Source organism: Antechinus flavipes, chromosome 2 (assembly GCF_016432865.1).
Source record: "Antechinus flavipes isolate AdamAnt ecotype Samford, QLD, Australia chromosome 2, AdamAnt_v2, whole genome shotgun sequence".
NCBI lineage: Eukaryota > Metazoa > Chordata > Mammalia > Dasyuromorphia > Dasyuridae > Antechinus > Antechinus flavipes.
The window spans coordinates 358,090,507-358,108,625 of NC_067399.1; the positions used below are offsets into that span (position 1 = coordinate 358,090,507).

At 34.2% G+C, this 18,119-nt stretch overlaps 1 protein-coding gene across 2 annotated transcripts in view; it reads left to right on the forward strand.

Moving 5' to 3' along the window:
* Nucleotides 1-18,119, forward strand: part of SPOCK1 (SPARC (osteonectin), cwcv and kazal like domains proteoglycan 1) — a 349,554-nt gene that overhangs the window by 100,299 nt on the left and 231,136 nt on the right. For both annotated transcript variants that reach the window (XM_051978132.1, XM_051978133.1), the window contains exon 3: nt 15,988-16,033. In XM_051978132.1, coding sequence (XP_051834092.1) covers nt 15,988-16,033 — 46 coding nt within the window. The remainder of the gene's footprint in view (nt 1-15,987; nt 16,034-18,119) is intronic.

An 18,119-nucleotide genomic window follows, 5' to 3' on the forward strand; every position in this document is an offset into this window, starting at 1 on the left:
TGCTGGGAGTTCTCCCTTCTCCCTTCTCCCTTCTCTCTCTTCTGATATCACTGAGATATTTTGCCCCATTATCTCTTTCTTTACTCATGTCTGACAGAAAGGTGGCCCCTCTCTTTGCCAAAGCCAGATTCATTGATCCCATAAGCTTTCTGATTTTCAATATCAGATTGCTTTACTATTATCCCCATTTTACATTTTTCAATTGCTTTCTTTTCATTGCTTCCTTCCTACTATTTATAAAACATATATGTGTATTCCCCACCATTATAAAACTATTACCTCGTCTAATGATCATTGCTAACTATCATCTTATATTTCTTCTTCCAATCATGATTAAACTTCATGAGAAAATGGTCTTTCTCCAATGCCTCAACTTTCTTTTCTCTTACATCTAAACCAGAGATGTCAAACTCAAAAAGAAATGGGGAACACTAATTCCATATATAAGGTTCCCTATTTGTATTACATAGGGTTAGTATTATAATGTAATATTAGCTATGTATTATTGTATATTTGTTTATTTTGAATCCTACAATATGTTGTTTACAGGAAACACACCTGAAGCAGGGAGATACATGCAGGTTAAAGGTAAAAGGTTGGAGCAACATCTACTAAGCTTCAGGTGAAGTAAAAAAAGCAGAGGTAGCCATCCTGATCTCAGATCAAGCTAAAGCAAAAATTGATCTAATTAAAAGAGATAAGGAAGGGCACTATATCTTGCTAAAGGGAAGCATGTATAATGAAGCAATAACACTATTAAATATATATGCACCAAGTGGTGTAGCATCTAAATTCTTAAAAGAGAAATTAAGAGAGCTGCAAGAAGAAATAGACAGCAAAACTATAATAGTGGGAGATCTCAACCTTCCACTCTCAGAATTAGATAAATCAAACCACAAAATAAATAAGAAAGAAGTCAAAGAGGTAAATAGAATACTAGAAAAGTGAGATATGATAGATCTCTGAAGAAAATGTTATGGGAACAGAAAGGAGTACAGTTTCTTTTCAGCAGTTCATGAAACCTATACAAAATTTGACCATATAATAAGACATAAAAACCTCAAACTCAAATGCAATAAGGCAGAAATAGTAAATGCATCCTTTTCAGACCACGATGCAATGAAAATTACATTCAACAAAAAGCCAGGGGAAAGTGGACCAAAAAATAATTGGAAACTAAATAATCTCATACTAAAGAATGATTGGGTGAAACAGCAAATCATAGACATAATTAATAACTTCACCCAAGAGAACGATAATAATGAGACATCATACCAAAATGTATGGGATGCAGCCAAAGCGGTAATAAGGGGAAATTTCATATCTCTAGAGGCCTATTTGTATAAAATAGAGAAAGAGAAGGTCAATAAATTGGGCTTGCAACTAAAAATGCTAAAAAAGGAACAAATAAAACCCCCCAGTCAAACACTTAACTTGAAATTCTAAAAATAAAAGGAGAGATCAATAAAATTGAAAGTAAAAAAAACTATTGAATTAATTAATAAAACTAAGAGTTGGTCCTATTAAAAAACCAACAAAATAGACAAACTCTTAGTAAATCTGTTTATTTTGATAAATATTTTCCAATTATATTTTATCTGCCTTGTACTGTGAACTGCACATTTGACATCTTTCAAATTCTCTTCAAATTGTTTTCTGACCTCAACATTCAGTTGAAACTTCTCTCTCTCCTCTCTATCCTTTCTCTCTTTCCCTTTCTCTCTCTCTCCTCTCTGTCTCTTTTTTATTTCTCTCTCTGTCTCTGTCTCTTTCTCTGTTCTTATCAATGATCTCTTAATAATCAAATCAAATGACCTTTTCCTCAGTCTTTATTCTTGATTGTTTTAATTTCATCAATTCTCAGGCATTCAATTATCATCTTTATGCAGATGATTTGTAGATTTTTTTTTAATCCAACCAAAGTCTCTCTTTTGAGCATCAATATGTTTAGTATTAGCAACTGCATTTTAGAATCTCACTAGATGTTCCATAGGCATCTCAAACTCAGAAAGTCTAAAACAGCTCAACAATTCAATAAACTCTCTACTTTCCAACTTTTCTGTGTCCCATCATCTTCCCAATTTTCCAGGATATCAATCTCTATTTACTTTAGTTTCCTCAACTGTAAAATAGGAATAATAATGGCATCTACCTTCCAGAGTTTTTGTGAGGATCAAATAAAATAATATTTGTAAAGTGCTTAGTTGTAGTTCCTGGCATATTGTAAGTGCTTAATAAATGATTTTTTCCTTCCCTTCCTCATCATAGCCAAGATGTTGCAAATTTCTTAGTCTTCCTTAATAATTAGTCCTCTACTTGAAGAAAGGCAGACATGTTCAAGCTTAGCTATACTAACATTGAAGTCTCAGCCCTTCTGTCATTTATTAACTCTAGGACCCCTTTGATCCTAGTTTCCTCATTTTTAAAATTAAAAGAGATGATGATGATAATGATAGAAGCTTATAATTCATAACAATAATTTAATTTGCCCTCACAGCAACTATTTGATATAGATAGGTACTATTATTATCTCCATTTTACAGATGAGAAAACTGAAGTTCAGATTAAATCATTTGTCAGAAGTAAAAAAAACTGAGGCAATATTTGAACCTAAATCTTTCTTACCCTAAACCCAGCATTCTAGTCACTATGTTAAATTATCAATCAATTGTTCCACTCTCTCTAAGTCTCTTTCAGCATCACCGGTCTATAACTCTTAGTTCAAAACTCAATACTTATTCTTAGTGTTATAACTGTGACATTGAATATGAAATTAAGCAGGAGTGAATTGTGGATATCATAGCTGTGCTCTCGAGAGGCCCAAGTAGTTGTGTCAGTTTAGTCAAGACAAGGATTGAAGAAATATTTCTAATTGGGTGTCCAACTAAGTGTGGTTAGAGGAGGACCCAGGAAGGTGGTAATGGGATTAGTGCAGACTAATGATTTAAAGAAACCATAAGAATGATACCATTGTAGAGATGTAACTGGAGCCTAGAAATAGCACTGCTTAGTGTTAATCTTCAAATTAAAATTTAAAAGACCAAATCAATTGACAGGAATTGGTGGAGGAAGATCTCCAACCTCTACACATTAGCTTTGGTAGAGTAAAAATTCCATCTGTGAAGTGAAGATGCAGCTGCCTTGAGTCTAAATCTGCTATTGGAGAAGCTGGAGAGAAATTTGCCTGGGTCATGATCATGATTCCTGGGCAGTAGGAAATTTTCTCTTGTAGACTTCAAATACTTTTTTAAAATGCCATGCAAAAAAGGGATACAACTTATTTTTATTCGATTTATTTTATTTGAGGATAGAACTAAAAAACATCTGAAGTAGCTTTTCAGAGGAAGATTTTGCCTTTATTCAATGAGAAGCTTCCTAACAATTAGAGATGTACAATAATGGTATTGGTGTCCTCTAATGGTGCTGGATCCTGTACCTCAATGGAAGTTTTTCTTAAAAGGCTAGATGGCCATTTGTTGGCCATATGATGATGAGAAATCCCAAAAATGGTAAATAGAAGGGAATTAGACAGGTTAACTGCCTGGGAGAGTAGGTTTGTTTGTGTTCCTACAGATAGAGAAGGAAACAGATGGAGAAGGAAACAGATGCGTGGCAATGACCACCTGGAGAGAGACAGAAAAGGAGAAAAATCTCAAAACAAAGGAGAAGATTTAAGAAACATCTGACACTGAAAGAGCATGGCTGACAATGAGACTGTTAAAAGAACTTTAAAATCTTCAGGAATCATTGGATTCCCTAACACAAGATGGGACTGTTTCAAGGACTTGAAAACCAGCAGGAATCATTGGATTCCTTGAGATGAAAAATTATTGATGAGACTATTGCAGTACTTCAAAGCTTGCAGGAATTATTGGATTCCTGGCACACAAACTAATGGACAATAGATTCCTTTTGGATTATTCTCATGTTGATTCATGTTATTTGTTATATCACTACTAGCCTGTGTTATATTGCTATATGCTTATGTAATTTATGTAATTACGTGTAATGCCTCCCATATTGATGGATTTATGTATACCTGTTTCAAGTGAGCCCCTTGAGAAAGCCGCTAATCTGATTTGATTTCCCATTTCCTTTGGTGTTTTCATCTCACTTCCTGAGATATCAGGGAGAGTGTGACCACCTTCTTTTTATGGTGTTTTCACTTCTTTTTTCAGAAGCGTTGTAGGGGTGATTCCTAGTCAGGCATGGGTTGGACAAGATGGCTTCTGAAGTGCCTTTAAATTCTGAGAAACTATGCTTTGTTCTTTTGATTCTGTTTTTCCCCTTCAGTCCTTCGTCTAACTGGTCTATCAACATATTCTTTGAATGTACTGGGAGATGTCCAGAAGTTTTTTTTTTTTTAATTCCAGAGAATTTCCAGAGCATATATAGTGTCTCATTTTAAAAATTTCATGACTTTCTTTAATGTAAAAAATTGCACTGTAAATTAACCTGTCCTAGATTTTTTTTAGAGCAGGATCTGACTTTGTATGAAATAAGCCTTTCAAATAGTTAAGAATTTGCCAATGGAAATTTGCAGATTAGGTTTCCAAATTCATGTTTCAGATATTAGGGTTAGGTAATAGCTCAGAGGGCTTTTATACCTGCTTAGCTATCTGCACTACTTATTCCTGGCCATGTTAAATAAGATTAGTATTTATTTTCTAGACTGAGATACCAAGAGCAATTTGTACCATCTTGAGCAATCTTCAGATAAAACTTCAGGGTTCAGACAGCTTCACTAAAATATGTATGAGTGAGAAATTATTTGTTCTGTTTGAGCTAAACTTCTTTAATCTGATAGCATCCAAAGGTATGTTATAAATTGCATCATAATATTCATAATTGGGAACAAAGTAGTTAGATTTTAAAAGTATTTTTCATTTTGTTCTCCTTCTCCTCCTTTTGTTCATAGTTTGCTCCAAAGCTATCTGAAGCTGAAGCAGCTTAAGCCTTGGCAAAAATTTGAGTAGAACTGCTACCATTTCAGGGCAGGAGGAGAAGTTACATTTTTCACTCAATCAGCAGTAGTTAAAATGTTGACATTTATGTATACTTTAAGGTTTACAAAATGTTTTATCTACATAATTTCCTTAGCATTTATGATCTTTTCAGTTTGAAGGGACTTAGTTATCTAAACTAGAAAGAAATGTCTAAAGAATGATTTTGAATTATGCAAATTGAAAAATCTCACCATAAAATTCAGGTAAACTATAAGACAACTACAAGTTTTTTTTTTTTGGAGTGTATCCTTGAGAATACTGATTTTAATAACATATCTTAAAGGAGGGAATTGAAAGCATTTAGTCAAAGTAGTGTCCACTAACCTATGGATGATATTTCTGTTTCTGCTAATGGTGAGAATTCAGAAAAACAAATAATAGGTAAATAAGTAGCACAGAAGATTATAGTTTTGTGCTAAAATCAGTTATTGAATTTAGAGGAAAATTAAAGTCATATCTCCCATCCAGGAATGCATCATTTTAGACTTGTTGAAACTGAGTGTCCAGTCATCAGTTAAGGAGAAGATAAAACTCAAACTAGAGTTAAAGTAGGTAACTGCATAGGATATAAATGCAAAGGAGACAAAAAAAATTCATTTTAATGAATTATTTAGAAGTGTATATTTAAAAATGTATTGATATTTTTCTTTTCATGTCATCTTTATTTCCTAACATAACCCCTTTTCTTCTTTCCCAGAGAATAATTTCTTTTAAAAAAAGAACAAAAAGGAGGGGAGGGGAGAAACAATTCATTAAAATAAACCAATACATAAACCAAAGCCAAATTTATATATAGTGTTCCACATCCATAGTCTTCCACTTTTGCAAAGAAAAATGTACTTATTTTTAGTAGGAAAAAAACCCACAATTTTTCATGGTAGAAGGGATTTATTTGTTGATGAATGAAATCACTCATGTTACAATGAACATTCTAAATCTAAATTATGGTTAAGGACAAGGGCCAGGAACTACATGAACATAATTTAAAAATACTTTTCATGCAATTAAAATTTATTTATTTATTTATAAGTAATAATAAAATAATTTATTCAGATGTAAATAAGAGGGAAAATATTACTTGTTCATTGGTGAACAGAGCTAGTATAGTAAAAATGGCGATTCTACCTAAACTAATCCCAATTAAATTCTCCCAAAAATTATTTTATTGAAAATAAATAGGATACAAAAAAATTATAAAATTCATTTGAAAAAACAAAAAGGTCAAGAATATCAAAGGAATTAATGAAAAATGTAAGGAAATGAAGTTTAGCGCTATCTGACTTTGAACTATATTATAAGATAGAAATTATTAAAACTCTCTGGTATTGGCTAAGAAATAGAAAGATGGATCATGCCTATGAGAAATGATAAATTGGTTGATTTTAGAGAGATATAAGAGTTGAATAAACTAATGAAGAGTGAAATGAGCAGAACCAAGAGAATTTTGTATAGAATAACAGAAATATAGTTTTAAAATAATTATAAATCAAGTTATTCTAAATATTAGAAATACTTAAATCAAATATGAGGGATTTACTAAAACGGGTGCTAGTCACTGCCAAAGAAAAAACTGATAAGTAGAAAGAACATAGTATGGTTTTAAATATATTTATAGAGTAGTGTCAACTCTTGATTTAGTGTAGAGCAGGGAGAAAAAGAGAGTAAGTTTGAAAATTTGAAACTTAAAATGTATCAAAAATCAAATAAATTAATTTAATTAAAAAAAGGCAAAGAGTGTAACAACAAAATTCATATGGAAGAACAAAAGGTCAAGAACAGGGAATTAATGAAAAACAAATCAAATGAAGGTGGCTTAGCTGTGCTTGATCTAACATTATATTATAAAGCAGCTGTCACCAAAATCATTTGGTATTGGCTAAGAAATAGATTAGTTGATCAGTGGAATTAGATTCACAAAACAAAATAGTCAATAACTGTGGCAATCTAGTGTTTGACAAACTCAAAGATTCCAATTTTGGGGATAAAAATTCATTATTTGACAAAAACTGCTGGGAAAACTGGAAAATTAGTATGGCTGAAATTAGGAATGGACCCACACTTAACACTGTACACCAAGATAAGATGAAAATGGGTCCATGATTTAGGCATGAAGAATGAGTTTATAAATAAATTAGAGGAATATAGGATAGTTTATCTCTCAGACTTGTAAAGGAGGAAGGAATTTATGACCAAAGATGAACTAGAGATCATTATTGATCACAAAATAGAAAATTTTGATTATATCAAATTAAAAAGCCTTTTTTGCAAACAAAACTAATGCAAACAAGATTAGAAGGGAAGCAACAAACTGGGAAAACATCTTCACAGTTAAAGGTTCTGATAAAGGCCACATTTCCCAAATATATAGAGAATTGACTCCAATTTATAAGAAATCAAGCCATTCTCCAATTGATAAATGGTCAAAGGATATGAACAGACAATTTTCACATGATAAAATTGAAACTATTTCCAATCACATGAAAGTGTTCCAAATCACTATTGCTCAGAGAAATGCAAATTAAGACAACTCTGAGATATCACTACATACCTGTCAGATTGACTAAGATGACAGGAAAAAATAATGATGAATGTTGGAGGGGATGTGGGAAAACTGGGACACATGTATCGTTGGTGGAGTTGTGAATAGATCAAACCATTCTGGAGAGCAATTTGGAATTATGCCCAAAACGTTATCAAACTTCATATCTTTTGATCCAGCATTGCAACTACGGGGCTTATATCCCAAAGTGGCTATCTTCAGCAGTGAGAAGATCCAGTTCAATTCCAATTGATCAGTGATGAACAGAACCTACATCCAGTAAAAGAACACTGGAAAAGGAGTGTGGACCACAACATAGAATTTATGCTCTTTCTGTTGTTGGCTGTTTGCATTTTTGTGTTTCTTTCCAGCTTATTTTTGCCTTTGTAAATCCAATTTTTTCTTGCGCAACAAGAGAACTATATAAATATGTACACATATATTATATTTAAGATATACTTTAACATTTTTAACATGTTTGAGACTGCCTGTCATCTAGGGGAGAGAGGGAAGGAAGGGAAAAGTTGGATCAGAAGTGTTTGCAAGGGTCAATGTTGAAAAATTACTCATGCATATGTTCTATCAATAAAAAGCTATAATTAAAAAAAAGAAACTTGAGAGGAAAAAAGTAGTTGTTGATTTTTCTTGTTTGTCAGTAATTTCATCATCTACAATAAAGCTCAAAAGAATCCTGCTTTTCCCTGTAATGAATAATTTTCTTAATATTTTATTTTTTTACATATAACTTTTTATTGACAGAACTCATGCCTGGGTAATTTTTTACATTATCCCTTGCACTTATTCAAGATGGCAGAGAAGGCACACAAGACTTTGTAAGCTCCTCTCATCCCCTCAACCAACTATTTAATTCAGCCTCAAAAATAGCTCTTCACTGTTTAAATTCATGAAGATTAGAAGCACACAACGTACTAGCAGAAGATAATCTGGAAGATCACCAGGAAATGTTTGTCCTGAGGGGCCAGGAACAGACTAGCGTAGGTAGCAAGAGACTAGTGACTTGAGCAGAACAGGGGTGAGGGTGATCTCTGTGGCTAGAGAAGTTATAGAGACGACTGCTATAGGCTAACTGCTCTGCCTTGATTACAAAGCAGTAAACTGGCAGAGAAATTAAATCCTAAAACAGAGGGTACTCTAAAAACTGCCAGACCCTAACAAGATCTGGCTGTAACCACTCAAACCCCGAAGTGACCCAGGCAGACCCTTAACACAGCCCTGCAGCCACATCCTGCAGTTCAGGGAAGGGAGTGTGGGGGGCAGTTACAAATCTGCACTGCAGAGGAACACAGCCCAGAGAAACCTCTACTCTGCACAGAGAGGGGCTCAGCCTGGGGCAATAGACCCAGCAGACTGTGCTTCCTGGGGCAGAGATACTTCCAGTCCCTGCAAGGCCATTCACTGCTCAACTGCTAATACCCACAGCCCCAGGTGGGATTTGGCTTGGGGTAATGAAACTCTCACTGCCCCAGGGCAGTCATCATCCCACACAGAGGGGGTTTTTTGCAGGGCACTTTCCCAGCTCAGCCCTGCAGGCCTGAGTTACTTCTGGGTGGGGAACTCTTTCCCAAAGCACTCCAGTACCTCACTGCTTTTTGTAGCCAGCTGGTAGGACAGCTACCAGTCCATACACCTTTCACTGCTCTGCAGAGGAAGCTGGTAACCACCTGGCCCTGAAGGCAGACCCTAAAGGCTTTAAACAAATGAGTAAAAAAATCAAAAGGATGATTGATAGTTTCTATACAGAAAGAAAGCAGCTTTTCAACCCTGAAGAGACTAATAGCAGGCAGTCTCCAGACAATTGTTAGTCCCCAACACAAAAGACTCTCCTAAAAGAGACCATTAAAAACCTTAAAAGAGAACTAGAAGAAAAATGGGAAAAGGAAAAAGAAGCTATGTAAGAGAACAACAACTTCCTGAAATACGAATTGGAAAAGGTAAAAAACTCCCAAGAAGTGCAGGGACACAGAATTTGTGAATTGGAAAAAGAAAATAACTCACTAAAAAAAAAAAATTAGTGAAATGGAAAAAAAATTCCATAGAGCAAAACAACTCGCTCAATTGAACATATACAAAAAGAAGTAAAAAATGCTAATGAAGAAAATAACTCACTAAAAATTAGAACTGAACAAATAGAAATGACTGATTCATTGAGACATCAAGAATCAGTCAAGCAAAACCAAAAAAATGAAATATTGGAAAAAAATGTCAAATACTTGGAAAAACAATAGATCTGGAAAATAGATCTAGGAGAGCTACCCTGAGGATCATTGGACTACCCGAAAATTATGATGAAAAAAAGAGCCTAGATACTATTTTACAGGAATCATCAAAAAGAACTGCCCAGAAGTTATAGAACCAGAAGGGAAAATGGGCTTTGAAAGAATTCATCGAACACCTTCTGAAAAAGATCCTAAAATAAAGACTCCAAGGAATATTGTGGCCAAATTTCAGAATTTTCAGACTAAAGAAAAAATATTATAAGCAGCCAGGAAAAAAAACAATTCAAATATCGAGATGCCACAATAAGAGTCACTCAAAATCTGGCTGCCTCAACATTAAAGAAGTGAAAGGCCTGGAATCTGATATTCCAAAAGGCAAAAGAACTTGGAATGCAGGCACGAATAAACTACCCAGCTAAGCTGAGCTTTTTTTTTTTTTCATGGAAGAAGGACATTTAATGAAACAGAGGAATTCCATTTGTTTCTAAGGAAAAAGTCAGACTTAAACAAAAAATTTGACCTCCAACCACAGGACTCAAGAGAAGTAGAAAAAGGTAAAATGAACTCTTGAGAACTGTATTTCTGTTGTGGATATACATAAAAACCATATGTATAATCTGATTTTACCAATATAACACAAAAAAGGGAAGTAGAAATGGAAAGGGGATAGTGTTAGAAAAAGGGAAAAGGAGAGATAAAAAGAGGGAAACTATATGCGACGATGAGGTAAAGGAAACCTATCATAGCTGAGGGAACTTAGGGGAAGGAACATTGTGTGAATCCTATTCTCATCAGAGTTGGCTCAAAGAGGAAATAATTAACATATTTGTTTTACAGAGAATCTTCTCTCATCTCATTAAAAAGTGGGAAAGGAAAAGGGAAAAGGAAAAAGAGTAATAAGGGAAGAGTACAAGAAAGGGGAAGGGATTTAAAGGGAGGAGGGAGGGATCCTAAAGAGGGAGAGCTGCATGACACAAAGGGGACTAATAAGTTTAATACTAGGGAAGGAGGGAAGCAGGGCAAGAAAAAGAAAAGCATAATCTGGGGATATTAGGATGGCAGGAAATACAGAATTAGTCATTTTAACCATAAATGTGAATGGGATGAACTCTCCCATAAAGTGGAAGTGGATAGCAGACTGGATCAAAAGTCAGAACCCAGTATTAAACTTGTAAGCACCACTTGCCTAACACAGCTCTCCCTTTTTAGAATCCCTTCCTCTCCCTTTGAGTCCTTCCCCCTTTCTTATGCCTTTCCTTTATTTCTATATTTCCTTCTATTCAGCCTATTCTTTTCCTTTTCCTTTTTCCTCTCCCACTTTTTAATGAGGTGAGAGAAGTTTCTCTGTAAACCAATATGTCTAATATTTTCTCTTTGAGTCAAATCTGATAAGAATAAAAATCACATCATGTTCCTCCCCTTCCCTTAATTCCATCAGATATGATAGGTTTCCTTTGTCTTTTTCTGAGATGTAATTTTCCTCTTTTTAACTCCACTTTTCTCTTTTTTGATACTATCCCCATTCCATTTTTAATTCCTTTTTTTATATTAAAACAAAATCTAATTATACGTGTGCTATTTCTCTATGTCCATCACAGAAATACAGTTCTCAAGGGTTCTTTTTGATCTTTTTATGCTTCTCTGGAGTCCTATATTTGGAGGTCAAATTTTTTGTTTAGCTCTGATTTTTTCATTAGGAATAAATGTAATTCACCTGTTTCATTGAATGTTCATCTTTGTCCAAGGAAGAAAATGCTCAGTTTAGCTGGGTAGTTTTTCTTGGCTGCATTCCAAGTTCTTTTGCTTTTCAGAATATCAGATTCCAGGTCTTTAGGCACTTTAATGTTGAAACAGCTAGATCCTGAGTGATTTTTATTGTGGCTCCTTGTTATTTGAATTGTTTTTTCTTTATTTTCTAGCTACTTGTAACATTTATTTCCTTAGTCTGATAGTTCTGAAATTTAGCCACAATATTCCTTGGAGTTTTTATTTAGGGGTCTCTTTCAGAAAGGTGTTCAATGAATTCTTTCAATGCCTATTTTACCTTCTGATTCTATTACATTTGAGTAGTTCTCTTTGATGATTTCCTGAAAAAATCATGTCTAGGCTCTTTTTTTCATCATGGTTTTCAGGGAGCCCAATAACCTTAGATTATTTCTCCTAGATCTATTTTCCAAGTCTGTTGTTTTTCCAAATAGATATTTAACTTTTTTCTATTTTTTTTGATTTTGCTTGACTGATTCCTGATGTCTGAATGAATCATTTATTTCTATTTGAGCAGTTCTGATTTTTAATTAGTTTTTTTTTCTTCATTTGCTTTTTTTAACTTCTTTTTTTATATCCAATTGAGTTTTTAAATGAGTTGTTTTGGTCTATGGATTTTTTTTTCCCATTTCATAATTTTTTAATGAGTTATTTTCTTTTTCCAATTCACAAATCCTATTTTCCTGGGAGTTCTTTATTTTTTCCAATTCACAAATTCTGTTTACCTTGTCATTCTTTACCTTTTCCATGTCACAATTCAGGGAGTTGTTTTCTTTTTCAAATTTTTCTTTCAATAAATTAGATGTCTTTTCTATACTCTCTTGCAGAGTTTCTCTTTCCTTTCCCCATTTTTCTTCTAGCTCTTTTTTAAAGATCATTTTAAATTTCTTCTAGGAGAACATTGTGTGGTGAGGATCAGGTTATATCTCTCTTTCGGATTTTGTCTGGAGTATTTTCAGGATTGGAAATCTGTTCTCTTTAGTACAGCAGCTATCTATAATTAGAGCACACTTTACTTTTTTACTCATTAAAAAAAAAAACCCCTTGGGGGTCTGCCTTTAGGTCAAGGAGGTTCCCAGCTTCCTCTACAGAACAGAGACAGATTGACAGTGCTGTCCTGCAAACAAGCTGTGAAGTGCTGCTGCACTGCAGAAGAGTGTCTGCCCTGGATGAGTGGCAGTTCTGCAATAGTGCTGAGTCACTCCCGGTGCTGGGTGGATTTGGCCATATCCTATGAAACTCTGGCACTTTGGGGTACACTCTGCCTTTTGAGTTTGTGTAACTTCTCTGCTGATCCATATTTTTGCAGCCAAAACAGCGTAGTCAACCTGTCGTAGAGTCTTCCCTAAAAAGCTGGGACCGCACTCCGCCCCTGGCTTGCTCAGTATGCACTAGCCTCTGTGTTCTGCCTCCCTGTCTGCACTGGGCCTCCTCCTGCCCAATCAAGACAGACCTTTTCTGGTGATCTTCCAGATTATCTTCTGCTGGTAATATGTTGTACTCCCAATATTCATGTATTTTACCAGTCAAGCACTATTTCAGAGGTTGAATTTTGTATTCAGTAGTGAGGGTAGAAGGGGAGCTCAAAGTGAAGTGTGTGTCCTCTCTGCTGTCTTGGCAATTGAATTTTTGAATGAGTTGTTTTATTATATGGAATTTTTTTTCCATTGTGTTTTTTAGGGAGCTTATTTTCTTTTCCCAATTTACTAATTCAGTTTTCAGGAAGTTGATTTCTTTATCCCTCTTGCAAAGCTTCCCTTTCCTTTTCCCATTTTTCTTCTTGCTCTTTTTTAAAGATCCTTTTTAATTTCTTTTATGAGAGCCTTGTGTGAATGGGGACCATATTATATTACCATTTGGGGCTTCATTTGGAGTCATTCTGCTTTTAGTCTTCTCAGGATTTGAAGTCTGCTCTCTTTCAGTATAGAAGCTATCTATAATTAGAACCCGCTTTGCCTTTTTATTCATTTTTGAAAAAAAAAAACCAGTTTGCTTTTCAGACAGCGTGGTGTTACCAAACTTCCTCTACAGACAACAGGAAGTAACAGTGAAGCAGTAGTAGAATGGCAATGACTGTGCTGGGATCAGCATCTGCACTGAGATTAGCATCTTCATTGTGGTTAGCATCTGAACTGTGATCAGCAGTTGCATGGTGAGATAATGCTGAGTCCCTCCTGGTGCTGGGTGGGTGTGGCCAGATTCAGATCAATGCTAGCATTTTGGCGTCTTTACCCGCTGTGTTTATAGTTTCTCTTGCTTGCTGCCAGAGCAGAGCAGTTGACATTGTAGTAAAGTTCTCCCTGCACATTTTCTGCTGGCTGAGACTACACCCCACCCCTTTCTAGTCTTCTCAATGTGAGTTGTTTTCTGTGCTCTTACTGCCTACTTGCCCGAATCTGCACCTGGACTAAACATCCCCACTCATGAGCAAAAACAGATCTTTTCTGGTGAGTTTCGAGATTATCTTCTGTTGGTAATATATTGTACTCCCAATATTCATGGGTTTTGACAGTCAAACACTAATTCCAAAGCTATTTCATAAAAAGTAGTCTCTGAGAGTAAAGGAGAGCTTAGATACATGTGTGTGTCCTCTCCAACATCTTGGCTCCACACACTTTGCTGTCAAGTTTGCTCAAACAAAATCAATTTGGATATTACTATATTCTGAATTTTACACAACTAGAACTTTCTAAAGCCAGAAGTGGACGGGGGCCAGAGGAATGAGGGATATTTCGAATGGACATTTTTGTGTAGTCTACTCACAATTACACATAAACGGGATAGAGAAAAAGAGAATACAAAAAAAATCTTCATACATTTCATTTCCTAAAGAAAATGTAATTTCAGAGAGCATGATGGCTCAGAGAAAGTGGATTCTCATTTACTTAAACATATTTTTCATTGATGCTCTTATGTTCAAAAATCATTTTGTAAGCATCTGTATGAGGCTTAATGCAGAAAGTGAGTGGAATCAGCCCCTGTTTTCTTGGAAATTGCCTGTGAAAATAAGATAGCACTGATCTGAATAAAATGATGGTGACTTGTTCATTCATAATATATAGATATGTTCTTGTCTATCCATGATACACTTTTGAATGCTTTAATGCAATCAGATTGTTGTAATGCAATCAAGGCAAAACCCTGAACTTATCATGTCACTTGAACGGTTTTTCAATGGAATACATTTTTTCCTCAGGGGTGCATGGAATACTTGTCACTAAAATGCTGTCTTTAACGTGGGAATCTCTTTTGTGCTCTGATATCTATATTTCAATGAAGCTTCCTGTCAATCTTGCAATGTAGCAAAAAAAGAATAAAGGGGAACATCAACATCAATTATTAGAGCTGGAAAATACCTAAGAAATCATCTAATCCATTCCTCTTATTTTGCAAATTAAAGCTCTGAAGTCCAGAGAGGGAAATTCTCTATTAAAAATAACCAGAAAACTTATGCAAATGTCCTTTGGCCAAATGTATTTATTTATTCATATTGTTTTAAAATAAATGTTGTATTACTATCTTGTTTTTGACTCACTATTAATACCCAATAATTTACTCCTGATTCCTGTCCCACTAGATCCATTCCTTACTAAGAAAGAAAACATACCAACATAATAGCAATGTCTGAAAATGTATTCCTTATTTTGCTTTTATAGTCTTACTACCTTTTTTTCTGAGAGGAATCATTCCTTAGGAATCACAATTTGACACTGCATTAATCACTGTTCTGAATTTTTTTTCAATGAGTTACATTTATTCATGATCTAGAAAATGGAATCATTTACACAAGAAGCAAAACCTGTTCTAATTTTACCAAAGCTATTTTACTAAAAGTGTATTTAGGGACTTAGATGAATTCAACAAAGATCTAATAAAGTTGGATAATTGAGCTACATAAAGGCAAATAAAATTAAAAGAAAACAGTGTCATAAATAAACTGTTGTATAAGGAGGTATAGATGATAATTTGAAATAATTGGGTGCATTGATGCAAATTAATAGGAGAGAATGACGTATCATTTTTTGACAACTAAATGTCTATTGCAAATACAGTAGCTATCAAAAATATCTGAAAAAGACCCTAATGTGCATCAGGTTGGGCATGCTTAAGAGGAGAAATAACAAATATGCCTAAAATAGGATTTGTGATAAAAATAGATTTGTAAAGTATATCCTTCTTGCAGACAAATTGATTCATACCTTTGTCTTTAGTATCTCCATGGTAGCTGAACCAATTTATTTTTTAAAAGTTTGGAAAATAAACTTTTGTAAAATAACCATTTTTTTTCATTGTGCCAAAACCCATTTTGAAGGAGAATGTCTAAACTTAAAATTTTATATTTGTTTGGGAGATGTGGGGTGAAATTATTCTTAAAGAATAAGACATAATATCATAAGCCTTTGTAAATCTTGTATTTGCTTTCTATTTTTCTCCTTTATAGGATGATTATTTCAGGAACTGGAATACAAACAAGCCCTTTGACCAAGGTAAGGGTAACAATTCCACATATTGGAATTGCTACTATTTATTCTGTATAGGCTAATACTATTACTTTAGTCTGGCTCTTAAAATGTCTCTTATATTAACCCTACAAAGGGAGTATGACAGAAAGCTTTTTTACTAATTGATTTATTTGATATTTATATAAAAATTGCCTTATTTACAAATTCAGTTAAAAATAGTTAAAATATTTTCTCAATTTAAAAATAAAGCAATTCTTAGATTATTTGTAGTTTGTGTGGGATTTGATTTTCAACTCTCTCAGGTATAAAATCCTCAACCTTATAGATACAACTTTTTTTCCTCCTAGTAGACTATAAATTGCTTGATGACAGAGACTGTGTCATTTTACATCTTAATATATTATACCTTTGCATTATGGGGAATTAATAAATGTACAATGGATTAAATTATATTAAGAAAAGGAGAAAGTAGATATATTCCCATGTTCCTTTCAATTTTCTTGGTTCCCTTACTAACTTAGGAAATTGAAGCATTTACCCTCTCAGAGAAAAGGGATCCATTGGCATAGCTGCTATCAGTAGTCATAACTATCACAGAAAATAGACTAAATATGAATCTGTAGATAATACAAACAATATGCTGCTTCTTTTGAAGAAGTTAAAATACATATCAATATAACAAAGCTCCATGGCTTCTGGGTAGAAGTTTTAATTTATAGTATCATATCTATTTTGTATATATATATATATATATATATATATATATATTATATATATATTCTCTTAAGACTTATTATTCTGTTCATACTAATAAATATATTTGCTACCTCCTTCATTTCAATCTAACCTCTTGAAGAGAAGAATTACTTCATTCTTTGTATCCCCAGTACCTAGCAGAGTGCCTGGCACATAGTGGATACTTCATAAAGCCTTGTTGATTGGTTGATTAATGATGAATTTAGTCCCAGAGAGCCATCAAGAACAAATCCCTAATTTTGCAGGCAAGGAAACTGAGGCACAGGAAGTGCTTTAATTTGATCAATGTCACATAGTTCTATGCTTTGAGCATTTAATGTAAATATGATATTCATGTAGATATACATTAATGAAAAATATTGGCATGTACAAAAGTTTTTTTTTTCTAACATCTCTCTTTTTTTTTGACATTTCACACTTTTTTTTTATTCTTAGAAATTATGATTCTTTTTAAAAAATAATTATAACATTTTATTGACAGAACCCTTGCCTGGGTAATTTTTTTTTTTACAACATTATCCCTTGCACTCACTTCTGTTCCGACTTTTACCCTCCCTCCTTCTACTCCCTCCCCAAGATGGCAGACAGCCCTATACATGTTAAATATATCACAGTTTGTCCTAGATATGTGTGCAAAACCAAACAGTTTTCTTGTTGCACAGGAAGAGTTGGATTCAGAAAGGTAAAAATAACCTGGGAAGAAAAACAAAAATGCAAACAGTTTACATTCATTTCCCAGTGTTCTTTCTTTGGGTGTAGCTGCTTCTGTCCAGCATTGATCAATTGAAACTAAGTTAGATCTTCTCTTTGTCAAGGAAATCCACTTCCATCAGAATACATCCTCTTGCATTATCATTGAAGTGTATAATGATCTCCTAGTTCTGCTCATTTCACTTAGCATCAGTTCATGTAAGTCTCTCCAAGACTCGCTGTATTCATCCTGCTGGTCATTTTTTACAGAACAATAATATTCCATAACATTCATATCACACAATTTATACAACCATTCTCCAATTGATGGGCATCCACTCAGTTTCCATTTCTGGCCACTACAAACAAGGCGCCACAAACATTTTGGCACAAACAGGTCATATTCCTTTTGTTAGTATCTCTTTGGGATATAAGCACAGTAGTAACACAGCTGGATCAGAGTTTGATAATCTTTTGGGCAGAGTTCCAGATTGCTCTCCAGAATGGTTCATTTACAACTCCACCAACAATGCATCAATATCCCAGTTTTCCCGCATCCCCTCCAACATTCATCATTATTTTTTCCTGTCATCTTTGCCAATCTGACAGGTGTGTAGTGGTATCTCAGAGTTGTCTTTAATTTGCATTTCTCTGATCAATAGTG